Genomic DNA, 27,609 nt, shown 5'->3' with positions numbered 1-27,609 from the left:
TCGAAAAAGAGCTCAACTTTGACCGGATGGCGATTATTGTAACAAGTGAAAACACACTGATTGTGTCTGTGGTGCTTGTCTGCAGCCGCTGGCGGTGCTGGAACAGGTTTTGTCGCAGAAAGTGTCGAGCTGTGGTAAAATCCACCCTATTTTACTGGCTGGTGATTCTGCTGGTGTTTCTCAACACACTCACGATATCATCAGAGCATTATAATCAGCCCGACTGGCTTACGGAGGTCCAGGGTGAGAAACACACACACACACACATAAAAAATACTATAGTAAATGCTACAGTATTTTTGAAGCATACTATAGTAAAGTACTTGAATGAAGCTGTTGGGGTGATTCTGCAGTTGCTATGGTAACACAACAACCATAGTAATTGATATTTTGTGGTGATTCTACAGTTGCTATGGTAACACAACAACTTTAGTAATTGATCCACTGTGGTGATTCTACAGTTGCTATGGTAACACAACAACCATAGTAATTGATCTGTTGTGGTGATTCTACAGTTGCTATGGTAACACAACAACCATAGTAATTGATCTGCTGTGGCGATTATACAGTTGCTATGGTAACACAACAACTAAAGTAATTGATCTGTTGTAGTGATTTTACAGTTGCTATGGTAACACAACCACATTAGTAATTGTAGTGATTCTATAGTTTCTATGGTAACCGAACAACTATACTAATTTATCTGCTGTGGTGATTATACAGTTGCTATGGTAACACAACAACTATAGTAATTGATCTGTTGTGGTGATTCTACAGTTGCTTTGGTAACACAACAACTATAGTAATTGATCTGTTGCGGGGATTCTACAGTTGCTATGGTAACACAACAACTATAGTAATTGATCTGTTGTGGTGATTCTACAGTTGCTATGGTAACACAACAACTTTAGTAATTGATCCACTGTGGTGATTCTACAGTTGCTAATTGTAACACAACAACCATAGTAATTGATCTGTTGTGGTGATTCTACAGTTGCTATGGTAACACAACAACCATAGTAATTGATCTGCTGTGGCGATTATACAGTTGCTATGGTAACACAACAACTAAAGTAATTGATCTGTTGTAGTGATTTTACAGTTGCTATGGTAACACAACCACATTAGTAATTGTAGTGATTCTATAGTTTCTATGGTAACCGAACAACTATACTAATTTATCTGCTGTGGTGATTATACAGTTGCTATGGTAACACAACAACTATAGTAATTGATCTGTTGTGGTGATTTTACAGTTGCTATGGTAACACAACAACTATAGTAATTGATCTGTTGTGGTGATTTTACAGTTGCTATGGTAACACAACAACTATAGTAATTGATCTGTTGTGGTGATTCTACAGTTGCTATGGTAACACAACAACTGTAGTAATATAATACTGTAGTTCTGTACAACTATAGGGTATATTATACTAAAATTCACTACAGTTTGCTGTAGTAAAAACTAAAGTATACTAGAGTATTTATCTGTTCACTATAGTTAATACTACATTCCTAATCATACCCAATACCTAAACCCAACTATTACCTTACTAGCTTTCAATAAGCAGCTAATTAGTGATTGATTAAGCTGTAAGTCTTAGTTAATGATTTGCTAAGAGTCTGAATTGTACATTAAACTAAAGTGTGACCAAAATATCGTGGAACACACCATTGCACACTAAGACAAATATGGTAATAGCTCTTGGTTTCTGAGCAAAATGAGGAGAATGTTCTGTTTATGGTGTGTTTGTTTACAGATGTGGCTAATAAGGTGTTGCTAGCGCTGTTCACATGTGAGATGCTGATTAAGATGTACAGTCTGGGGCTGCAGGCGTACTTCGTGTCGCTCTTCAACCGCTTCGACTGCTTCGTGGTTTGCGGAGGAATCGTGGAGACCATTCTGGTGGAGCTGGAGATCATGTCTCCACTCGGCATCTCCGTCTTCCGCTGCGTCAGGCTCCTGCGGATCTTCAAAGTCACACGGTAAGTCTTAAAGTCGGCATGAATACCATACCAACACCATAACTTCCCTCCTCTTTAGAAACTCTTTTTCTTTATTCCAGGTTACATAGAATGCCTTTAGGGCGGGGCAATCATTATTTAGGGTGGGGCTATCAGTCATTTAGGGCGGAGCTATCAGTTGCTTAGGGCGGTGCTCTCAGTCCTTTATGGAAGGGGCTATCAATCATTTAGGGCGGGACTATCTATCCTTTATGGGCGGGACTATGAGTCCTTTAGGGCAGGGCTATCAGTTGTTTAGGGTGGGGCTATTAGTGATTTAGAGAGGGGCGTATCAGTCATTTAGAGTGGGGCTATCAGTTGTTTAGGACAGGGATATCAGTCCTTTATGGAAGGGGCTTCTGTTCTTTAGGGCGGGGCGTATCAGTCATTTAGGGTGGGGATATCAGTTGTCGAGGGTGGGGCTATTAGTGATTTTGAGAGGGGCGTATCAGTCATTTAGGGTGAGGCTATCAATTGTTTAGGGCGGGGCTATCAGTCCTTTATGGAAGGGGCTTCTGTTCTTTAGGGTGGGGCTATCAGTCATTTAGGGGCAGAGCTATATGTACTGTAGGGCGGGTCTATCTGTCATTTAGGGGCAGGTCTATCAGTTCTTTAGGTCAGGGCTATCAGTCATTTAGGGTGGGGATATCAGTTGTTGAGGGCGGGGCTACTAGTCTTTTAGGGTGGGGCTATCAGTCCTTTATGGAAGGGGCTATCAGTCATTTAAGGGAGGACTGTCTAGTCTTTATGGCCGGGGCTATGAGTATTTTATGGCAGGGCCATCAGTCATTTAGGGCGGGGCTTTCAGTTGTTTAGGCTAGGACTATCTGTCCTTTAGGGGCAGGGCTATTAGTTGTATTGTTCGGGACTATCAGACATTTAGGGCAGGGCTATCAATTGTTTAGGGTGTGGCCAACAATTTTTAGGGCAGGATATCACACATTTAGGGCGGCACTATCGATTGTTTAGGGCAGGGATTATCAGTCCTTTAGGGCGGAGCCATCCATCCTTTAAGGGCAGGGCTATCAGTCATTTAGGGCACAGTTGCTATGGTAACACAAGAACTAAAGTAATATAAACAAATGACCCAATACTGTAGTTTTCTACAACTATAGGGTATATTAATACTACAATACACCACAGTTTACTGTAGTAAAAACTTAAATATTCTACAGTATTTATTACAGTTTATCATTTCACTGTAGTTAATACTACAGTATGTTGCAGCATTCATTAACAAAGCATTATAAATACTATAATACATGGCAATATTATGGTATGGTTCAAATTACTATAGTATTTTTTCATGTAGAGTGTTTTGAACTGGTGTTTGTGTGTGCGTGTGTGTTTGCAGTCACTGGGCATCTCTCAGTAATCTGGTGGCATCTCTGCTGAACTCCATGAAGTCGATTGCGTCTCTCCTGCTGTTGCTCTTCCTCTTCATCATCATCTTCAGTCTGCTTGGCATGCAGCTCTTCGGTGGAAAGTTCAACTTTGATGAGACTGTGACCAAACGCAGCACTTTCGACAACTTCCCTCAGGCCTTGTTGACTGTCTTTCAGGTGTGTGTTGCTTATATTACTCATGTTGTGGGGACCCAATGTCCACACTTATGTTAACTAAAATGTCCACAAGTATAGCAATACCAGTTATCCTTTGACCTTGTGGGGACATTTTATGCCTCATAAATCACACAGAATGAAGTATTTTGAGTTTGGTTTAAGGGTATTGTATGAGTGATACAATATACAGTTTGTACAGTAATAAATAACAGTTTGTACTGTAATAAAAGTATAAAAAATCATAACAGCTGTGGGAAGAGTGTGTGTGCGCATTGAAAAAGATTGGGCTAGCAAGATTTTTTCATAATTTTTTTAGGCACTTCTGCTTACCAAAGCTGATTTTATAATGAAATGTACAGTAAATATTGTGAAATATTATTTAAATGTAAAATATTTCAAAATGTAATTTATTCCTGTGACACAAAGTTAAATTTTCCCCATTTTAATTGACACCAGTATTTTGAACAATAGTGTACATTTACACCAACCAATATGTAGAATCACTATATAATCAAATCCGTTTCCCTCCAAACTATGCCAAGGTATGAATGAAAAATACTGTTCTGGTCATTGATGGACCATGGACAACCATAGCGTATGAATATGGTAAGCATATTTTGAGAATCTGGACCACAAAACCATTTTTTCGTTGCACGGTTATTGACTTTTCATTTATTCCAAACTGAATTAGAATATTAAATGAAGATATTTAGAACATTTCCTACTGTAAATATATAATATCAACATTAAAGGTGATTTTCTTTGTGTTTTATTTTATTTTAACCCACAGATTCCAGATTTTTAAATAGTTGAATCTCTGCCAAAATATTGTTCTATCCCAACAATCCAAGCCTTAATGCAAAGCGTAATAATTCTGCTTTCATGGGATGTATAAATCCCAATTTCCAAAAAATGGACAGTTATGTTTTTGTGGTCCATGTTCACATGTATCCCTCAATCACAAGCCATTGTTCAGCATGTTCGTGTGAAGCTTACTTGACAATATGAAGATGAGCTTGTCATAAAAGCAGCAGGTATGCAAGATATAATGTTAAAAGCCCATTTTGTAGATTGGTATTTGTGTATTTGTTCTGGCAGATCCTGACGGGGGAGGACTGGAACACGGTGATGTATGATGGGATCATGGCGTATGGTGGACCCTCTTCCTCAGGCATGCTGGTGTGCATCTACTTCATCATCCTCTTCATCTGTGGAAACTGTATCCTTCTTTCTGCTCATCCGAGACAACATCAGCTCATGTCAGTGTGGATGACTTTGCAAAACTTAAGGAGATAGTTATAGTAAATAAAATTACAATGTCCTGTTAAATTACTTGGCCACAGGTCATCTAAGGTGTAGGCCCATTTACAACTCTAGGAATTGCCTCTAGAATGAATGGATCTGTTTTTACCATATTTGGAAGGGTCATGAATATTAATTAGCTCTGCTATTTACAATTCTAGGAATTGGCCATGAATAGGCCATGAATATTAATGAGCTCTGCTATTTTACAAGTCCATTTACAACCATAGGACTTGCCTCTAGAGCTAAATGGTCTGTTTTTACCGTATTTGGTAGGGTCATGAATATTAATTAGCTCTGCTATTTTACAAGCCCGTTTACAACCCTAGGACTTGCTTCTAGAGCCAAATGGTCTGTTTTTACCGTATTTGGAAGGGTCATCAATATTAATGAGCTTTGCTATTTTACAAGTCCATTTACAACTCTAGAAATTGCCTCTAGAACAAAATGGTCTGTGTTTACCATATTTGTAAGGGCCATGAATATTAATAAGCTCTGCTGTTTTACAAGCCCATTTACAACTCTAGGAATTGCCACTAGAATGAAATGGTCTGTTTTTACCTTATTTGGAAGGGACATGAATATTAATGAGCTCTGCTATTTAAAACTCTAGGAATTGCCTGTAGAATGAAATGGTCTGTTTTTGCCATATTCGGAAGGGTCATGAATATTAATGAGCTCTGCTGTTTACAACTCTAGTAATTGCATCTAGAATGAAATTGTCTGTTTTACCATATTTGGTCGGGTCATGAATATTAATGAGCTCTGCAATTTTACAAGCCCATTTACAACCCTAGGAATTGCCTCTAGAATGAAATGGTCTGTTTTTACCGTATTTGGAAGGGTCATGAATATTAATTAGCTCTGCTATTTACAACTCAAGGAATTGCCTCTAGAATGAAATGGTCTGTTTTTACCGTATTTGGTGGGGTCATGAATATTAATGAGCTCTGCTATTTTACAAGTCCGTTTACAACCCTAGGACTTGCCTCTGGAGCAAAATGGTCTGTTTTTACCGTATTTGGAAGGGTCATCAATATTAAGCTTTGCTATTTTACAAGTCCTATAACTCTATTGGCTCTAGAATGAAATGGTCTGTTTTTAACGTATTTGGAAGGGTCATGAATATTAATGAGCTCTGCTATTTTACAAGTCCGTTTACAACCATAGGACTTGCCTCTAGAGCAAAATTGTCTGTTTTTACCATATTTGGAAGGGTCATCAATATTAATGAGCTTTGCTACTTTACAAGTCCATTTATAACTCTATTGGCTCTAGAATGAAATGGTCTATTTTTAACGTATTTTGACGGGCCATGAGTATTAATGTGCTCTGCATCAGGAGCTGTGATGTACTCTAAAAATACACACATGCAAATTAATCATATTTTAGTGGAAAAATTCTGCTGCATTTTTTGCAGTGTGTAGATAAACAAAGTATTTATTACTTCATGAATAGTAGTTCAGGGAGAATAGAATCAGTGTCTTAACATGAGATCAGACATTCTGCTGAACGTCTTCTTGGCCATTGCTGTGGATAATCTGGCAGACGCAGAGAGCCTGAACTCAGCCCAAAAAGAGGAGGAGAAGAAGAACAAGAGGAGGAAGAGCAGGTGACGCTTATCTCTCTCTCTCACACACACACACACACACACACACACACACTCAGTCACTGAACACAAACACAATATGTGTGTGTTTTCTGCAGGAGTATGAGCATCTACAAGAGAGATGGAGATGACCGTGATCTTAAGGTGGGTGATGTTTAAATTCTTGTCTTGGAATTCTTGATTAATCGTGCATTATTTTATTAATAATACATGGCTGTCTGGGATACTTGCTTCTGATTGGTTTGTTGTGACATTCCAAGGTATGTTAAGTTAGGGATAAAGTAGATCCAGGAGGTTGATATCGCAGAATAAAGCCTGACAGGTTTATGTTTGGTGCCATCTAGTGTCTGAATAATGCGCAGGTTAGTGTATACTCCATCAGCTGTTTTAGTCTCTGTCAGCTTTGTGTTTTCGACTGTTTGTCTCCATCTAGTGTCTGAATAATGCACAGGTAAGTGTATACTCCATCAGCTGTTTCTGTCAGCTTTGTGTTATCGACTGTTTGGCGCCATCTAGTGTCTGAATAATGCGCAGGTTAGTGTATACTCCATCAGCTGTTTTAGTCTCTGTCAGCTTTGTGTTTTCGACTGTTTGGCGCCATCTAGTGTCTGAATAATGCACAGGTTAGTGTATACTCCATCAGCTGTTTTAGTGGCTGTCAGCTTTTTGTTTTTGACTGTTTGTCTCCATCTAGTGTCTGAATAATGCACAGGTTAGTGTATACTCCATCAGCTGTTTTAGTGGCTGTCAGCTTTGTGTTTTTGACTGTTTGTCTCCATCTAGTGTCTGAATAATGCACAGGTTAGTGTATACTCCATCAGCTGTTTCTGTCAGCTTTGTGTTATCGACTGTTTGGCGCCATCTAGTGTCTGAATAACGCGCAGGTTAGTGTATACTCCATCAGCTGTTTTAGTTTCTGTCAGCTTTGTGTTTTTGACTGTTTGTCTCCATCTAGTGTCTGAATAATGCACAGGTTAGTGTATACTCCATCAGCTGTTTCTGTCAGCTTTGTGTTTTCGACTGTTTGGCGCCATCTAGTGTCTGAATAATGCACAGGTTAGTGTATACTCCATTAGCTGTTTTAGTGTCTGTCAGCTTTGTGTTTTTGATTGTTTGTCTCCATCTAGTGTCTGTATAATGCGCAGGTTAGTGTATACTCCATCAGCTGTTTTAGTCTCTGTCAGCTTTGTGTTTTCGACTGTTTGGCGCCATCTTGTGTCTGAATAACGCGCAGGTTAGTGTATACTCCATCAGCTGTTTTAGTTTCTGTCAGCTTTGTGTTTTTGACTGTTTGTCTCCATCTAGTGTCTGAATAATGCACAGGTTAGTGTATACTCCATCAGCTGTTTTAGTGGCTGTCAGCTTTGTGTTTTTGACTGTTTGTCTCTGTAGCAAAGCTCGTTATTGAGGGAAGAAGAAGACAGGGTCGGCGATTCAGGTAAACAGTAAAGTTTTATTTTTTTAAATGAGTGCACAACACTCGTCGTATGTGTGTGTGCTCTCTCCCTCTTCTCCCGGCTGCTCCTTCTGTTCTCCTTAAGAAGGTTGTCTCTCCGGCCCAATCACTAGAATAAACAGGTGTTATTTATTATTTCTGATTGGCCTGCTGATTAGCCGCCGGGCTCCAAGCCTGCTCTCCCCCCTCATTGGGTGTTCGATCATGCTTACCTCTCCACATACCCCCACCGCCCGCCTCAGGCCGGGGAGCCGTCCGGCCTGCAGCCCTCCCCCCCCCCGCCCTGGAGAGGAAGTCGGCCACAGCCATCTGCGCCCCCGGCCTGTGGACCACCTTGAATTTAAAAGGCTGTAACGCTAGATACCAACGGGTGATCCGCGCGTTGGTATCCTTCATGCGGTGAAGCCACTGGAGAGGAGCATGATCTGAACAGAGGACGAATTCCCTGCCCAGGAGGTAATAGCGAAGAGTGAGAACGGCCCACCTGATCGCCAGGCACTCCTTCTCTATGGTGCTGTACTTAGCCTCACTCTTACTGAGTTTTCGGCTAATGTACAGCACCGGCCGTTCCACTCCTGCCACCTCCTGGGAGAGAACCGCCCCCAGACCCCGATCGGATGCATCCGTCTGTAACAGAAAGGGGAGAGCAAAATCAGGAGCGTGCAATAGTGGCCCCCCGCAAAGTATAGATTTTACCTTTGAGAAGGCCTGTTGACACTGCTCCGACCATTGGACGGTATCTGGTCCCTCCTTTTTAGTGAGATCAGTCAATGAGCTGACGAGGGCCGAATAATTAGGGACAAAACGCCTATAGTATCCCGCCAGCCCCAAAAACTGTCTCACCTCCTTCTTGGTCTTAGGTCTCGGACAGGTGGCAATAGCTGCAGTCTTATCAATTTGGGGCTGCACCTGCCCGTGGCCTAAGTGGAAGCCCAGATACCTTACTTCCACTCGCCCAATTGCGCACTTCCGTGGGTTAGCCGTGAGCCCGGCCCGTCTCAGCGCCGACAATACTGCCCTCAGGTGTTGCATATGCCGCTGCCAGTCATTACTGTAAATGATGATGTCATCTAAATAAGCAGCGGCATATGCCACGTGAGGGCCGAGTATTTTATCCATCAGACGCTGAAACGTTGCCGGTGCCCCGAACAGCCCGAACGGAAGTGTCACGAATTGGTGTAATCCAAACGGCGTTGTGAAAGCCGTTTTTTCGCGGGATATTGGAGTCAAGGGGATCTGCCAATAGCCCTTCGTTAAATCCAAAGTCGAGTAAAATCGAGCAGCACCTAACCGGTCGAGCAACTCGTCAATACGCGGCATTGGATAGGCGTCGAATTTTGACACCGCATTTACCTTGCGATAATCCACACAGAACCGGACCGAGCCGTCAGTCTTGGGTACCAAGACAATCGGGCTGGCCCAGTCGCTGTGGGACTCTTCTACTACTCCCATTTTCAACATATTACTCAATTCTTCCTGAATCACTTTTTTCTTGTGTTCAGGTAGGCGATACGGCCGGGTCCTAACGACCACGCCCGGTTCGGTCTCGATATGGTGCTGAATCAGGTTAGTACGACCGGGCAGGGGTGAGAACACATCAGAGAATTCACGTTGGAGGTGCCGGATATCGAGGAGCTGGCTCGCTGAGAGATGATCCCCTCCGGTGACCAGAGCGCCCGGCCGTTCCCGGCCGGGGCTCTCTGGCCCCAGGTCATCCTCGTTAGTAACGAGCGTAGCCAGCGCCACTTCCTCCGGCTCCCTCCACTGCTTCAGCAGATTAATGTGATAAATCTGACGTGAACCAGCCCTGTCCGAACGAACAACCTCGTAATCGAGATCACCGACTCGTCGTGTGACCACAAACGGCCCTTGCCACTTGGCGAGTAATTTAGAGCTGGAAGTGGGTAGTAGTACAAGGACTTTATCTCCCTGTGCAAATTTACGTAGTTTAGTGCCCTTGTCATATCGCCGGCGTTGGTCATCCTGAGCCTTAAGCAAATTCTCCGTAGAGAGCCGCCCCAGTGTGTGGAGTTTTGCTCTAAGGTCCAGAATATACTGAATTTCATTTTTACTATTAGAAGGCTCGTCCTCCCAAGCCTCTCTAATGACATCCAAAACCCCTCTGGGCTGTCTGCCATAGAGAAGCTCGAAGGGGGAAAACCCCGTGGAGGCTTGGGGAACCTCCCGCACAGCAAATAACAAGGGCTCTAACCACTTATCCCAATTTTTCGCGTCCTCGTGAACGAATTTACGGATCATTGATTTAAGCGTGCGATTAAACCTTTCCACCAGCCCGTCTGTTTGTGGGTGATAGACGCTGGTGCGAATGGATTTAATGCCCAATAATCCATAAAGTTCGCGCATGGTGCGTGACATGAACGCGGTGCCTTGATCAGTGAGAATCTCCTTGGGGATTCCCACTCGGGAGATTATACGAAACAGAGCTTCCGCAACACTCTTTGCGGAGATGTTACGGAGCGCTACTGCTTCCGGGTAGCGGGTTGCATAATCCACTAGGACTAGTGCAAACCGGTGCCCGCGTGCGGATCGCTCTAATGGCCCGATGAGATCCATACCAATTCTCTCGAAGGGCATCTCCATAATTGGTAACGGGCGCAAAGGCGCTTTTGGGGTGGCCGGTGGATTTACCAGCTGACATTCACGGCACGCAGCGCACCATCTGCTAACATCCCCGTGAATGCCCGGCCAAAAGAATCGGGTCATGAGGCGATTTAATGTGGCCGCCTGACCTAAATGTCCAGCCATAGGATTAGCATGAGCCGCCTGGAAAAGCATTTCCCGACGGCACTTTGGTACTAATAATTGGGTAGTATCTTCTTTTGTCTGAGCGTCTTGGGTCACCCGATACACCCTGTCATTAATGATCGCAAAATATGGATAGGAGAGGGGCCGGTCAGGCTGGAGGTTTTCCCCATCTATCACCTGCACTCTTTCGAGTGCATGTCTTAGCGTGTCGTCACGAGACTGCTCCAGGGGAAAGTCTTTACACCGGGAAATTCCCAGCCCTTCCCCTGAGACAGCGCGTGACGTCACCGCTTGGGATTCCCCCAGCTGAGCGACACACCCCCTACCCGGCGATTTCGTCTTCCAAGACACACCCGCACATAAGACCCCTAATAATCTATTAAATCCAGGCCAATTGGTTCCCAGAATTAGCGGGTGTTTGAGGTGCGGGTTAACTGCTACCTCAACGCTATGCTTTTTACCCCGGAATTGAATGTCTATCGCCGTTAGCGGGTAGTGAATTACATCCCCGTGCACACACCTTACCCTTACTGTGCGGCTCGTATCCAATGCCGGGTCTTGAAGCAGGCTTTGGTGGATGGAGGTTTGGTTGCACCCCGAATCCACCAAAGCTTGATATGTACCCCCTTTTATACTCACTGGTATCCGGTATAGCCCGTCGCGACCGGGGGCGACGATTGGCGTGGCGGGGACCCGAATCAGCGCACTCACCTCCTTCATGGAGCAGATTTGTGGTGTGCTATTCTCGCCCCCGCGGCGCCAATGCATCGGCCCAGCCCTTCTCACTATACCCCCAGGGCCAGCAAGACCAACTGATTGAACCGGAGAGAGACCTGGCGCTGTCTGGGGAACCGCCAGGGGTCGTGGCTCCACCCCGCCGTCCGGATATGGACCCGCCCCTCTTGGGACGTTCGGCCGATCCGCCTCTGTGCACCGCCATCTGGGTGCTGGTGTGGGCGGTCCCAGCAGTCTGGGCCTGGGAACAGGAGGAGAGAGAGGGAGAGGGGGAGAAGAGAGAGAGGTTATTTCGCCGACCCTGGACCTCGCCACCAGGTGATCCTCCGCCAGCCGGATGGCCGTGTCCAGATCCTCTGGCCGGTGGCACTGGACCCACTCCGATGTTCGGGAGGGGAGGCGGGTGATGAATTGCTCCAGCACCACGGCATCCACCAGCTGGTCGGTGGTCCGGCCATCCTTCACCAGCCATCTGCGGCAGGCGTCACGGAGCTGCTGAGCGAACACGAAGGGCCGGCCACTGGCAGTCAGCTCCATGGAGCGGAAGAGCTGACGCTGCTCTTCCGGATTGCGGCCGGCCCGCTGGAGAACGGCTCGCTTCAGGTGAGCGTACTCCAGGAGATTCTGGGCCGGTAACTGCTGCACGGCAATTTGGGCTTCGCCTGACAGCAGGGGGATAACTCTCACCGGCCACTCGGCCCGCGGCCAGCCACACGCCTCCGCCAACCTCTCGAAGAGGTTCAGGAACACTTCCGGGTCGTCCTCCGGTGCCATCTTCTGTAGCGAGATGGGAGGGTGGGCGGCAGATGTCGGAGCGGGCCGGATCTCCTGGGCCAGCAGACTCCGGATTAGCTCGCGGTCCTCCCGCTGGGCCTCTACGAGGACTTGGAAGCGTCTTTCCAGATTTGCTCTCAGGTCCCTCAGCGCATGGTGTTGTTGTTGGTGGAGGGCCGCGAGCGCCTGGATGACTTCCGCACATGGACTGGCAGACGGAGTAACCATTCTGGCAGCAAAGTTTCTTCTTCTTCCCGGGTTTCGGCACCACTGTAGCAAAGCTCGTTATTGAGGGAAGAAGAAGACAGGGTCGGCGATTCAGGTAAACAGTAAAGTTTTATTTTTTTAAATGAGTGCACAACACTCGTCGTATGTGTGTGTGCTCTCTCCCTCTTCTCCCGGCTGCTCCTTCTGTTCTCCTTAAGAAGGTTGTCTCTCCGGCCCAATCACTAGAATAAACAGGTGTTATTTATTATTTCTGATTGGCCTGCTGATTAGCCGCCGGGCTCCAAGCCTGCTCTCCCCCCTCATTGGGTGTTCGATCATGCTTACCTCTCCACAGTCTCCATCTAGTGTCTGAACAATGTGCAGGTTAGTGTATACTCCATCAGCTGTTTCTGTCAGCTTTGTGTTTTCGACTGTTTGGCGCCATCTAGTGTCTAAATAATGCACAGGTTAGTGTATACTCCATCAGCTGTTTCTGTCAGCTTTGTGTTTTCGACTGTTTGGCGCCATCTAGTGTCTGAATAACGCGCAGGTTAGTGTATACTCCATCAGCTGTTTTAGTTTCTGTCACCTTTGTGTTTTTGACTGTTTGGCGCCATCTTGTGTCTGAATAAAGCACAGGTTAGTGTATACTCCATCAGCTGTTTTAGTCTCTGTCAGCTTTGTGTTTTTGACTGTTTGGTGCCATCTAGTGTCTGAATAATGTGCAGGTTAGTGTATACTCCATCAGCTGTTTTAGTGTCTGTCAGATTTGCATTTAATTTAAGAATTAATAAACTATTAGGGCTTGGAACAATGTTTTGTGTTTTATTTTTATTGTTTTTCACAAACACCTCTGTAATAAGCACAATAAAGGTGGTTGTTTTTGTAGAATAAACCGCTTCACATTGGGCTGCTGATAAACCTGTGTGGCTTTATTCTGCGATAACAACCTCCTAGATCTATTTTATCTGTAATTTAACATAACTTGGATTGCTGCGACCAATCAGAATCAAGTATTCTAGAGGGCCAGGATGTATACCTTACTTAAGATGTTTTTAATGAATTGTTTCAGGCACTTGATGATCAGGAGGCCAATCAGGATCTGGCAGAGGAGCTGGCGGACTCCTCAGGTGAACATCTGATAGTGTTTATCATTGTGTATGGGCATGGGTGTGGTCAGCTCATCGCTGTGATTATGTGTGTATGTAGAAGAGGAAGAGGAAGACGAGCCCGAGGTGCCTTCAGGACTGCGGGCACAGAGACTGTCAGAGCTGAGCCTCAGAGAAAAGATGCCACCCATTCCAGACGGCAGCTCCTTCTTCATCCTGAGCAACTCCAACCCGTAAGTCACACAAACAGCACTTTGAGAGTTTTGCGAAGTGCTTTGAAATGTGCATTTTTTATTCAATGTTTGATGTAATCTCAACTGAAACATGAAGAGAGGGCAGGGCATAGAGTAGCTCCTCCCCTTTAAAAAAAACAGCCAATAGTGTTTTGGTTTCTCACAGCTGTGCCAGTCAGGGTGGTTGAGCTCAAACGCATCAAGTTAAATGAAAATGAGAAGGAGGGGGCGGGGCATGTCAGATACTAGAGAGCATTTGATTGGTCAGAGGATTTGATGAGAAACTAAAGTATGAAGTACTGAAGAAAAAAAATCAGTGATCCATTTAAGCGAAAGTGACAAACTACAAGCTTTGTATGTTTATATCAGGTTAAAATGTGAATTAAATGTGAATTTTGTTGCTGTATTTGGAGCATACTAGATTATAGACATCCTTAAGACTAATATACTGATACTAACATCCAAAAAAACATGATTTTAATTTCACTGGACCTATAAAGAGACTCTATTACTCCTCTGTATAGAGGGTTTGCACATGATTTAGACAGTTACTGTTAATGATATCCAAAACTAATATTGCTTAAAGGGGCTAATAATATTAACCTTAAATGGCTTTAAAACAATTAAAAACTGCTTTTATTCTAGCCGAAATAAAACAAATAAGACTTTCTCCAGAAGAAAAAATATTATAGGAAATACTGTGAAAAATTCCTGAATCTGTTCAACATCATTTGGGAAATATTTGAGAGAGAAAGAAAAATTCACAGGAGGGTGAACTGTTTATCTGTATATATCTATGGAGCCAGTGTTAGCTCTATTCATGTTTGTGTGTGTGTGTGTGTGTGTGTGTGTGTGTTTGCCACAGAATCCGTGTGTTGTGCTATCGGCTCATCAACCATCAGATCTTCACCAACCTCATCCTCATCTTCATCATGCTGAGCTCCGTCTCGCTGGCGGCCGAAGACCCCATCCGAAACTTCTCTGCCCGAAACATCGTAAGACAAACCAGAAACAAACAAAACAACACCTCATGTTCACTGTAATAGCGTACAATACACTCACACAGGGGCAAAACTGAGCCTTTTCACAAGCCTGTTATGACTTTGGTTTAGTCCCTCAGGGGTCCCCACAGTGGAATGAACCGCCAATTATTCCAGCATATGTTTTATGCACCGGGACTGTGATGTGATTGCCTACACTGTGTTTCTTGTCGTGTGTCTCTCTGCAGGTTCTGGGTTATTTCGATTATGCCTTCACCGCTATTTTCACAGTGGAGATCTTGGTGAAGGTAAAAATAGATGTCTTATTAATTAATTAATTTTCCACACTACTCAAACACGATTATAATGACATCCTATTATACTCAATAGTGTCTTTGTTATTGAGATTGAAGGGAACTTACAGATCCTATTCAGTTTTTACTTGTTATTTTACAGTGTGTTTCATTTTTTACATGTTTCGTCCTGTAATTGTTTTTGTGTTGATCAGATGACGGCGTTCGGCGCTTTCCTACATAAAGGCGCTTTCTGCCGGAGTTACTTCAATCTGCTGGATCTGCTGGTGGTGGGAGTCTCTCTGGTGTCCTTCGGCATTCAGTGAGTTTGCGTTATTAAATCCGGTGTGTTTGGAGTGTGTATTGATGAGTGTGTATTTTTTTTTTCTGCAGGTCGTCTGCTATTTCAGTGGTGAAGATCTTGAGGATTCTGCGGGTTCTTCGTCCGCTGAGAGCCATAAACAGAGCCAAAGGACTGAAGGTCAGACACTTTCTCTCTCTTTTTTTAATATATTTATTTATTTATTTGTTTATTATGCAAAGAGATACACAGATTACATGACAGTGATGAAAGAGAGAAAAATAACAGAAAAAAAACATCATTTTATTTTATTATTCTAAATATTTTTTAATATTTTTTTTATTATTTTAATTTTCTTCTGGGGAAAGTCTTATTTTTTATTTTGGCTAGAATAAAAGCAGTTCTTAATGCTTTTAAAGCCATTTTAAGGTCAATATTAGCCCCTTTCAGCAATATTAGTTTTGGATTGTCTCCAGAACAAACCACTGTTATACAATGACTTGCCTAATTACCCTAACTTTACCCTAATTACCCTAGTTAAGCCTTTAAATGTCACTTTAAGCTGAATACTAGTGTCTTGAAGAATATCTAGTCTAATATTATTTACTGTCATCATGACAAAGAGAAAAGACATCAGTTATTAGAGATGAGTTAGTAAAACTATTATGATTACAAATGTGTCTGTCTCTCTCTGAAATTGGGGGAAAATATACAAGAGATGTTATATAATAATATATAACAATATATGAAAATATATAATAATAATATTGAAGGAATAATAATACCTAAAGAGAGAACAAAACCAATCAGTGGTGGAGAATAAGGTTGTTGATCCATAATAACCTTAATACTGGTAATACTGTAACTGGTAACATCAGTAATAGTACTGATAGTAATAATGACAGTACATATATATATATATATATAATAATAGCAATAATAGCACAGCACTTTTAGTCATTTATGTAGGTCTGTGTGAACGATTTTGAGTTAGGACGTGGTGTAACATGACTTATAATCTGCTTTAATTGTGGAACTGAGAATAAAAGCCCTGTTGTTTTGTTTTGTGGTGTCTCAGCATGTGGTTCAGTGTGTGTTTGTGGCCATCCGGACGATCGGGAACATCATGATCGTCACCACACTCCTGCAGTTCATGTTCGCCTGCATCGGCGTGCAGCTCTTCAAGGTGCAGAGATGTTTACCTGGAGGCCAGATTTCAGATTTGTCAAACGTTTATCAAGCAGTTTTGTGTGACGTGCTGTGTGTGTGTGTGTGTGTGTGTGTGTGTTTCCTCAGGGGAAGTTTTACCGCTGCAGTGATGAAGCAAAGTCAACGCCAGAGGACTGCAAGTGAGTGAGAGTGTGTGTGTGTGTGCTTGCATTTGTGTCTGTCTGTGTGTGTTTGTGCTTGCGTTTGGGTGTATGTGTGTGTTTGATGATGTTGTTGTGTCTGCAGAGGGACGTATATCGTGTACAGCATGGGTGAGACGGCATTTCCTCAGATGCGCGAGCGGCTCTGGTTCAACAGTGACTTTAACTTTGATAATGTTCTGATGGCCATGATGGCGCTCTTCACCGTCTCCACCTTTGAGGGATGGCCGGCGTAAGACCATCACACACACACACACACACACACACGCACACACACACACACACACACACACACACACACACACACACACACATAATTTACTATATTTAATCCTTTATTTCTGTGGTTGATCTTCTGTTTTTGTTACAGATCAAATAGCGCAGGCACAGAGCTTGTGATGTCAATAAAGCAGTGATTTGGCTAATTGCGTCTGTTTTTCAGGCTGCTGTACAAGGCCATCGACTCCAGCAAGGAGAACATGGGCCCCATTTACAACTACCGCGTGGAGATCTCCATCTTCTTCATCATCTACATCATCATCATCGCCTTCTTCATGATGAACATCTTTGTGGGTTTCGTCATCGTCACCTTTCAGGAGCAGGGAGAGAAAGAGTACAAGAACTGTGAGCTGGACAAGAACCAGGTCTGAGCGTTCATGTTCTGATGCATTCATAGTTTAGTGTTTACAGCGAATACTGTCACTCTATTTAGACTCGATTGTTTTGGGGGTTTTACTTGCGTGTGATTTTTCTTCCCACCATTGGCTACATGCTGAAATAAGCTGGACATTTTTATAGATTTTTTTGATACTGTGTGTTTCTCTGCAGCGGCAGTGTGTTGAATACGCTCTGAAAGCGCGTCCGCTGAGGAGGTACATCCCCAAGAACCGATATCAGTACAAGTTCTGGTATGTGGTGAACTCTACAGGCTTCGAGTACATCATGTTTGTGCTGATCGTCCTCAACACGCTGTGTCTGGCCGTTCAGGTGAGAGAATCTGACATTCAGTTTATATATATATACACCGGCCACTTTATTAGGTACACCTTACTAGTACCAGGTTGGATCCGGTTTTGCCGTCAGAACTGCCGTAATCCTTCATGGCAGAGATTCAACAAGCTACTGGAAATATTCCTCAGAGATTTTGCTCCATATTGACATGATAGCATCACACAGTTGCTGCAGATTTGTCGGCTGCACATCCATGATGCCAATCTCCCGTTCCACCACATCCCAAAGGTGCTCTATTGGATTGAGCTCTGGTGACTGTGGAGGCCATTTGAGTACAGTGAACTCATTGTCATGTTCAAGAAACCAGTCTGAGATGATTGGTGCTTTATGACATGGTGCGTTATCCTGCTGGAAGTAGCCATCAGAAGTTGGAGACACTGTGCTCATAAAGGGATGGACATGGTCAGCAACAATACTCAGGTAGGCTGTGGCGTTGACACCATGCTCAATTGGTACTAATGGACCCAAAGTGTGCCAAGAAAATCTCCCCCACACCATTACACCACCACCACCAGCCTGAACCGCTGATACAAGGCAGGATGGATCCATGCTTTCATGTTGTTGAGGACAAACTCTGAGCCGAGCATCCGTATGTGTCAGCAGAAATGGAGACTCATCAGACCAGGCAACGTTTCTCCAATCTTCTCTTGTCCAGTTTTGGTGAGCCTGTGTGAATTGTAGCCTCAGCCTCAGACCCGGTGTGGTCTTCTGCTGCTGTAGCCCATCCGCCTCAAGGTTGGACGTGTTGTGTGTTCAGAGATGCTCTTCTGCAGACCTCGGTTGTAACGAGTGCTTATTTGAGTTACTGTTGCCTTTCTATCAGCTGGAACCAGTCTGGCCATTCTCCTCTGACCTCTGGCATCAACAAGTCATTTGCGCCCACAGAACTGCCGCTCACTGGATATTTCCTCTTAGTCGGACCATTCTCTGTAAACCCTAGAGATGGTTGTGCGTGAAAATTCCAGTAGATCAGCAGTTTCTGAAATACTCAGAGCAGCCCGTCTGGCAGCAACAACCGTGCCACGTTCAAAGTCTCTTAAATCCCCTTTCTTCCCCATTCTGATGCTCGCTTTGAACTGCAGCAGATCGTCTTGACCATGTCTACATGCCTACATGCAGTAAGCTGCTGCCATGTGATTGGCTGATTAGAAATTTGCATTAACAAGCAGTTGTACCTAATAAAGTGGCCGCTGAGTTTAATTATTAAGTAAACAAACTATGTGCATAACTGTAAAAGTTAAGTCAGTAGGTTTCCTAACATTTGAATTTTTAAGGAAATTCAACTTATTACTTTTGTCAACAGGTTTACTCAATTTTTTATAAGTTAATTAACTTCTTTTTTTATAGTGCAATAGGTGTGCAAATCTTAAAAGTAGGTACAGTTAATAGGTATTGTTGAAAGCAAAATGATAAGCCGTCCTGTAAAATTGTGGATCTTTTCAAATATTATTCTTTAGTTGTTTTCAAATAATATGTTTCTAGCATATTTTAACCTGTTGCTAACAAACAGTATAAGGTGATGAGTTTACTCTCTTTTTTAAGTAAAGTCAACTAATCTCTCTTTACATTGTATCTGTACATACTTTTAAGATTTGTACCATATTGCACTTAATTCTCTGTGTTATAAACAGCATTACGGCCAGTCGCATCTCTTCAACTATGCGATGGACGTTCTGAACATGGTCTTCACAGGTGTCTTCGCTGTGGAAATGATTCTCAAACTGGTTGCCTTCAAGCCGAAGGTATATTTATTTTGTGTATGTTGAGTATGAACGTGGGAGTGCTTGAAAACCCCGTCTCGTGATGATGTTTATTTAACCCTTCTGCTCTCCTGCGCTGAGCTCTGTCTGCATTCCTGCTCAGGGTTATTGTGTGGACCCCTGGAATGGGTTTGATGCTCTGGTGGTCATTGGCAGCGTAGTAGACATCATTCTGAGTCAGGTAGACCTCCGCCGCTCACCTGTCCTCTCTCTCACCTGCTCATCATCTGTGTGTAAATCACTGCTCGCTCCTCCTTCAGTGTGTGTGAATGTGTTACTCTTACTGCAGTGGGGAATATGCTGTCTTGTTGTCATGGTTAGCGAATCTAAAATCATAAAATGGCTCATGATGAAATAATCTCACAATAGCTGTCAAGAGCATGACATGTTTGCATGTCAAATCATCAACCTGTTTAAAGATATACAACATTATTTTCATGACACTTAAACACTACTACTTCTCATTACTCATCATATTGAGTAATTATTTTTTTTAAATCATGTTTTTCTTTTAAATTTACATATTTTTGTACTTGGATAACAGTTTTAATGCATCAAAGTCATGTCTTTTTTGTATCTACTAAGATATTAAGACATGCTAGCTACATGATAAACTATATTAGAAACTTTAAAACATGCTATGAAGATGTTAAAACCTCAACAGAGTGTTGAAACAGGCTAGTAATGTGTTAAACATGCTAGCTGGATGCTAATATTTACTAGAAACATGCAAGCTATATATTTAACCATCAACAATGTGTAAATCTAGTAATATTAAACATGCTAGCTGCATGCTAAAATATATTAAAAACTTTACATTCTAGCAATATGTTAAAACATGCTAATGTGCTAAGTATATTAGCTACATGCGAAAATCTGAGAGAAACTTTAAAACACGCTAGCTATGTTAAACATTAACAGCATGTTAATCTAGTGATGTTAAGCATGCTAGCTACATACTAAAATATATTAGAAAATATGAAACATGCTAGCATTGTTAAAACCTCAACAGTGTTGAAATTTGCTAATAATATGTTAAACCTGCTAGCTACATGCTAAAATGTTCTCGAACCTTTAAAGCAATCCAGCTATGTTAAAATGTCAACAGCATGTTAATTTAGTAATGTTAAACATGCTAGCCACAGGCTATAATATATTACAAACTTTAAAACATTCTAGCAATAAACATGAACAGAGTTGAAACATGCTGGTAATGTGCTAAATAGGTTAGCTACATGATAAAATATGTGAGAAACTTTAAAACATGCTACGAAGATGTTAAAACCTCCACAGAATGTTGAAACAGGCTAGTAATGTGTTAAACATGTTAGCTGCATACTAATATTTACTAGAAACATGCAAGCTATACGTTAAACCATCAACAATGTGTAAATCTAGTAATATTAAACATGCTAGCTGCATGCTAAATTATATTAACAACTTTACATTCTAGCAATATGTTAAAACATTAAGTGTTGAAACATGCTAATGTGCTAAATATGTTAGCTACATGCTAAAATATGAGTGAAACTTTAAAACACGCTAGCTATGATAAACATCAACAGCATGTTAATCTAGTGATGTTAAGCATGCTAGCTACATACTAAAATATATTAGAAAATATGAAACATGCTAGCATCATGTTAAAACCTCAACAGTGTTGAAATTTGCTAATAATATGTTAAACATGCTAACTACATGCTAAAATGTGCTAGAACCTTTAAAGCAATCCAGCTATGTTAAAATGTCATTAACATGTTAATTTAGTCATGTTAAACGTGCTAGCTACAGGCTATAATATATTACAAACTTTAAAACGCTCTAGCGATAAACATGAACAGTGTTAAACATGCTGGTAATGTGCTAAATAGGCTAGCTACATGATAAAATATGTGAGAAACTTTAAAACATGCTACGAAGATGTTAAAACCTCCACAGAGTGTTGAAACAGGCTAGTAATGTGTTAAACATGCTAGCTGCATGCTAATATTTACTAGAAACATGCAAGCTATATGTTAAACCATCAACAATGTGTAAATCTAGTAATATTAAACATGCTAGCTGCATGCTAAATTATATTAAAAACTTTACATTCTAGCAATATGTTATAACATTAAGTGTTGAAACATGCTAATGTTCTAAATATGTTAGCTACATGCTAAAATATGAGTGAAACTTTAAAACACGCTACCTATGATAAACATCAACAGCATGTTAATCTAGTGATGTTAAGTATGCTAGCTACATACTAAAATATATTAGAAAATATGAAACATGCTAGCATCATGTTAAAACCTCAACAGTGTTGAAATTTGCTAATAATATGTTAAACATGCTAACTACATGCTAAAATGTGCTAAAACCTTTAAAGCAATCTAGCTATATGTTAAAATGTCAACATGTTAATCTAATGTTAAACATGCTAGCTACAGGCTAAAATATATTACAAACTTTGAACTATTTTAGCAATATGTAAAACATGAACATGCTAGTAATGTGCTAAAAATGTTAGTTAGTTAAAATATGCAAGAAACTTTAAAACATGATAGCTATATGTTAAACTGTCAACATTGTGTAAATTTAGTAGTGTTAAACATGCTAGCTATATATTAAATATGCTAGGAACTTTAAAACATGCTAGTTAGATGTTAAACTGTCAAAAATGTGTACATTTAGTAGTGTTAAACATGGTAGCAACATGCTAAAATATGCTAGAAACTTCAAAACATGCTAGCTATATGCTAAACTGTCAACAATGTGTACATTTAATAGTGTTAAACATGCTAGCTATATGCTAAAATATGCTGGAAACTTTCAAATATGCTAGCTATATGTTAAACTGTCAAAAATGTGTAAATTTAGTAGTGTTGAACATGCTAGCAACATGCTAAAATATGCTAGAAACTTCAAAACATGCTAGCTATATGTTAAACTGTCAACAGTGTGTAAATTTAGTAGTGTTAAACATGTTAGCTACATGCTAAAATATGCTAGAAACTTTAAAACATGCTAGCTGTGTTAAACATCAACACTGGGTTAAACTAATGTTATACATGCTACAGTAGCTACAATCTAAAACATAAATAGTCTTGAAACATGCTGGTAATGTGTTAACAACATGCTAGCATGCTTATGTCTGTTAATGTAGGATTAATGCTTAATAAAGGATGAATTAACTATTTATTAATGATTTATAGCATGCAGCTCTAATAAAGTCTTACTGAATTGGCTGAAAAGTATATTTTCTACACTACTTTGTCATTGATTAGCTGTGGGTTTCTCAGACGCTGGACTAGTTAGCATTAATCTAGACAGTGAAATGATGGTTTTTGCTAGCTGTTAAGCAGAACGAGACAGACCCGGTGCTGGACTCTCTCTGTGTGTTGGGCTGCAGCATCATAACTGTGATTTTCTTCTGTCTTTTCTTCCCTGTTTCTGTCTGTTTCGATGTGTTTCTTCTGTGGTCTGTTCGCTGGTGTCCGCAGCACTATTTTGCTGATGCATGGAACACATTTGATGCCTTAATTGTTGTTGGTAGCATCGTTGACATTGCAATTACAGAAATCAATGTAAGTAAACGTGTGCTTCAAGCTCAGTCAACTGTGTTGTCTGTCTTTTTTATTGTCTAGATGTCAGAAAGTCAGTTATATGTGTGTGATTCTCACTAAAGGTGCCATTTTGTATATTTTACTGCTGATATATTAAATACTAGTCACATTGTGATTAATGCATCTTTGGAATATGCTGAAAATAATGTATAATTACAGAAATATCTGCAGACTTCCAGTTTCATTTAGTTAATTAAAAAATTGAAGAGAACTATGAGTTTTAAGGTTTATTATGTGTGACTTTTGACTATATTATGTTGGAACCCTTTTCAAAACAATAAAAACATGCAGAATTCAGGAACAATTGGTGCCCTTTTTTGAGAATTACCATAGTCATGGTAATATTAAAGATATGCTGTGTACTATATATATATAGTTGAACAATTCAGTTTAAGATAAAAGGATGTCTTTTTAAATTGTTTAATTTGTAAAACTGTGTCTTCGCATTGGACAATTTCTAGCCAGAATTAGTTTGAAATTATATCATAAGAAATTTATGGAAGTTTTTTCCCACCATGGAAAAAACCAAGAGTTCACATTTTTTATGGCTTTTTCATTTTTCTGGGTTTATATCTCACAATTTTCATTCATAAATGTGAAATGTAGACTTGCAGAGATGTGCTGTAAACTCTGAGTTCTGAAAAGGTCAAAATTAATGGATATAAATGCAGAATTTCTACTTGAATATCCTCCAAAAAGAAGCCAGAACAGTAAAAAGTCAGAATGTTCAATGAATAAAGCCAGAAATGTTACAATTTAACCAGAATTGTTAAAAAAGTCTAAAATGTTAAAGGAAAAAGCCAGATTTGTTGAAAAAAGTTGTTTAAAGAAATGAAGTCAGAAATGATCAATGAAAAAAGTCAGAATTGTTTATTGAAAAAAGCAAAAAAAATTTCAAAGAAAAAGTCCAAATTATTTTAAAAAGTCAAAATTGTAAAAATATAAAATTAAATAAAAATTGCTTAAAGAGAAAAGTCAAAACGATAAAAAAATCAAAAATTTTCAAAGTGAAAATCCAGAATTGTTCATTTAAAAAAGCTAAACTCGTTTAAAAAACGAACTCAAAATTGATTAAAAAAGCCAAAGTTGTTTAAAAACCGAACTCAAAATTGATTAAAAAAGCTAAAGTCGTTTAAAAAACTAATTCAAAATTGATTAAAAAAGCCAAACTCGTTTAAAAAACAAACTCAAAATTGATTAAAAAAGCTAAACTCGTTTAAAAAACGAACTCAAAATTGATTAAAAAAGCCAACTCGTTTAAAAAACGAACTCAAAATTGATTAAAAAAGCTAAACTCGTTTAAAAAACGAACTCACAATTGATTAAAAAAGACAACTCGTTTAAAAAACGAACTCACAATTGATTAAAAAAGACAACTCGTTTAAAAACGAACTCAAAATTGATTAAAAAAGCCAAAGTCGTTTAAAAAAACGAACTCAAAATTGATAAAAAAAGCCAAAGTCGTTTAAAAAAACGAACTCAAAATTGATTAAAAAAGCCAAAGTCGTTTAAAAAAACGAACTCAAAATTGATAAAAAAAGCCAAAGTCGTTTAAAAAAACGAACTCAAAATTAATTAAAAAAGCCAAAGTCGAATTCAAAATTGATCAAATTGATCTAAATTGTGAGATGTGCTTTAAACTTACAAAGTTCTGAAAAGGTCAGAATTAATGCATGAAAATGCAGAATTTCAACAAAAAAGGGTACCACTTTATTTTGATGGTCCATCTGAGTATTAGTAGACTGTCTGTTTAATATCTGCTGATGCTACTCCTTCAACAGACATTTAACTGACTGTAAGAAACTTTGCAAGTACATGTCAACTTACACTAACCCCAACCCAACAGTCTACTGATAATCTAATGAGGATTAGTCAGCATGTAGATACAATGTGACTTAATTCATCAAACGGACCATCAAAATAAAGTGAGACCCAAAAAAGTCATTTATGAATTTGGAATTCCTCCCAAAAAAGAAGGCAGAATTGCAGGAAATAAATGCAGAACTCAGTCCCAAAGTAACTCATAATTTAACGAAAAACTGTGGGAATTGTGAGATTTAAACTCCATGAAATAAAATAAGTGTTTGCTCTTTTGATTCTAATAAATATCTCGCCTTGATTGTTTCATTGGGGGTTTAATTGAGTCCTGATTTAGCTGTATTCATCAGTAATGATGTGAGTGTGAGTTTAATGCACATCCTCTGATCTGTTGAAGCCCTCAGGATCTGCTGTATGTGAAGTATAGTCAGGGGTAAGAGCCTGTAAGAGAATGATCTGCTTATGTTTATGATCAAACCATAAACAGCCTTTATTATTTGAGAATGTGACACCTGCAGTGCATGACAAACTCTGCATGAAACTCACCCTTGGATCAAGCAGAACGCCACACTGCAAAAATTATTAAAACAGGATTCAATTACTCAGAGTCTTGTTTCTAGTCCAAATATCTAAAGATTGTTAGCATTTTCTAGACGAGGTTAAAATATTGTCTTGTTTTCAGAAATATTGAGTCAAAATTAAATGAGTTCTTCCTTAAAAAATCTTGGTTTTGGTTTAAAATAATAAGAATATTTTACTTTGGCAGATTATTTTGGTTATTTTAAGGAAAAAACCCACTTAATTTTGACTTAATATTTCTAAAAATAAATCAGTATTTTTTTAGTTGTCAAGAAAATGCTTTTTTAATTAGAATTGCTTATATATTTGGATTAAAAACGAGATGAAAACTGTAAAAAATGTTACAGTCAAACACACAGTCCTGTTCACACAATACTTAATTATTACAACCTTATTGCAAAGTGTTACCAGTTTTCTTTAAAATAAGCCAGTGCATAAATATTAGTGGTGTAACGGATCACAACCTATGGTTTGGAACACACATGACCCGCGGATTAATACATTTTTTATTTATTTGAAGATTAATCCTAAATTTGTAATGATGGCAGAGAGATCGCCTCTTGTGTCATTCAAATCACATGTACTGTATGAAAGCATGTAGTATTTCCTGTAAAATATTATGATGACAGAAGAAGTTGTGGTGGGTTATTGGGGATGTGGTGGGTTTCTAAGGTTATTAAAGGTGTTTTCTGTCACGACTTGTTTAGCTGCATTAATGCATTCAGTGTACGCTGTAGGATTAATCATTAAAAGATCGGGATCTCAACACCCACACAACATACAATATAAATGATGGTGATTTGCATATGTTTAATAATCCTTCCAATCGCTGCACTCAAATCTGTGATTGAAAAACACAAAGATCAAGAAAGAGCTTGAGTCTTTAGTGTATTGAGTTAGTTACAAACAGTCAAATAACACAGCAGTACTGAGAGAACAGTGTATAGTTTAGATATAATCACTGATGTTTATGGTAAAGATTAAAATCACCCTCATATGCGTTTAACAACGCTCAAAAATGAAAGTTGTAGGCAGCAGTTACATTATTTAACCAATAGGTGGCGACAACCAGCCATCAAAAATACACCACTGAATAATTCCTCAACAATGATCATCTAACAATGAAGATTTATGAGTGAAAACTGAATCATTTACTGATAATGAGACTAAAAGTAAATATGGGTTGTACAAATGATAATGTAATGTAATATAATGTATACATTTAGCATTATTAGCAAAAGCAGTAGTAACAGTGAGTTTTTCAAAGAACTAAATATTTTACTATTTATTTATTTACTTATTTAATATTATATTTTTATTTTCTTAAAGCAACACAGAGCAATACAAAAAGTAACAACAATTATAAAGACAAAAAAAGAAAAAGAAAACAAAAAAAAGGACAAAAGACAGAAACAAAGATTTTAAAACAATTCTTACATCAGTTCCTCCAGTATTATACACGAGTCTACAGTTTATTTTTATTCAGCTGATTATTTCTTTATTTTATCTTTATAAAATTACAGCTTCTAAGTTCTGTTTGATAAAACCACAAGTGTCTCGCAGTGCTGTTTCTGTAATGAATGGACAGCAAATGACATTTGTCTAAAACACCATAATGTGATCCGAACCGTGAGATTTCTGATCCGTCACACCCTTTTTCACTGCAAAAAAAACCTTCTCTTAATTAGTTTTCAACCCAGGCTCATTCTGAGAACGTAGTCCCGGAGACGTTTCAGGAGACCGCGAAATATGTCCCGGGAGGTACGTATTTTTGCAGTTTTTGTTTTCGCGAGTCCGCGAGAGGCCGCTGTGCGCGCTTTTTCCCGCGCCGTTCTTGCGTAAACCCGCTAGAGGCCGCTGTCGAACGACCTTCCACCTGTCTGCCTGGATGACAGAATGATTGACTGTACGACCGGCCAATCGGCTGACCCACCCTCCTCCGTCCCTAAACCCAACCAACAACGATTCACAAAAGCCGTCTAGAAAAAGAAAAGCCCTCGTCTGATTTTTACCACGTTTTCGGATTTTGTCCACATTCTCACCCAAGAATCAACTTGTTCGCTTCATTTTTTGGATTTTGTTTTTGTTTTCTTACCTGATTTCTGGAACCGCTCTTCCCCGGACTCGAACCC

At 40.1% G+C, this 27,609-nt stretch overlaps 1 protein-coding gene across 1 annotated transcript in view; it reads left to right on the top strand.

The window, feature by feature from the left end:
• The window catches only part of cacna1db (calcium channel, voltage-dependent, L type, alpha 1D subunit, b), a 63,291-nt gene that overhangs the window by 16,518 nt on the left and 19,164 nt on the right, over window positions 1-27,609 (top strand). The window contains exons 9-28 of the mRNA XM_056464568.1: window positions 86-243; window positions 1,761-1,986; window positions 3,359-3,566; window positions 4,665-4,787; window positions 6,371-6,480; window positions 6,576-6,621; window positions 13,488-13,545; window positions 13,625-13,757; window positions 14,623-14,752; window positions 14,986-15,045; window positions 15,246-15,352; window positions 15,424-15,511; window positions 16,410-16,517; window positions 16,628-16,680; window positions 16,787-16,933; window positions 17,144-17,345; window positions 17,530-17,688; window positions 19,344-19,454; window positions 19,576-19,653; window positions 22,958-23,041. Of these exons, the coding sequence (XP_056320543.1) occupies window positions 86-243; window positions 1,761-1,986; window positions 3,359-3,566; window positions 4,665-4,787; window positions 6,371-6,480; window positions 6,576-6,621; window positions 13,488-13,545; window positions 13,625-13,757; window positions 14,623-14,752; window positions 14,986-15,045; window positions 15,246-15,352; window positions 15,424-15,511; window positions 16,410-16,517; window positions 16,628-16,680; window positions 16,787-16,933; window positions 17,144-17,345; window positions 17,530-17,688; window positions 19,344-19,454; window positions 19,576-19,653; window positions 22,958-23,041 (2,389 nt within the window). The remainder of the gene's footprint in view (window positions 1-85; window positions 244-1,760; window positions 1,987-3,358; window positions 3,567-4,664; window positions 4,788-6,370; window positions 6,481-6,575; window positions 6,622-13,487; window positions 13,546-13,624; window positions 13,758-14,622; window positions 14,753-14,985; window positions 15,046-15,245; window positions 15,353-15,423; window positions 15,512-16,409; window positions 16,518-16,627; window positions 16,681-16,786; window positions 16,934-17,143; window positions 17,346-17,529; window positions 17,689-19,343; window positions 19,455-19,575; window positions 19,654-22,957; window positions 23,042-27,609) is intronic.

The sequence above is a fragment of the Danio aesculapii genome, chromosome 8, assembly GCF_903798145.1.
Source record: "Danio aesculapii chromosome 8, fDanAes4.1, whole genome shotgun sequence".
In the NCBI taxonomy this organism is placed as follows: Eukaryota; Metazoa; Chordata; class Actinopteri; order Cypriniformes; family Danionidae; genus Danio; species Danio aesculapii.
This window is presented reverse-complemented; position numbering and strand designations above follow the sequence as displayed.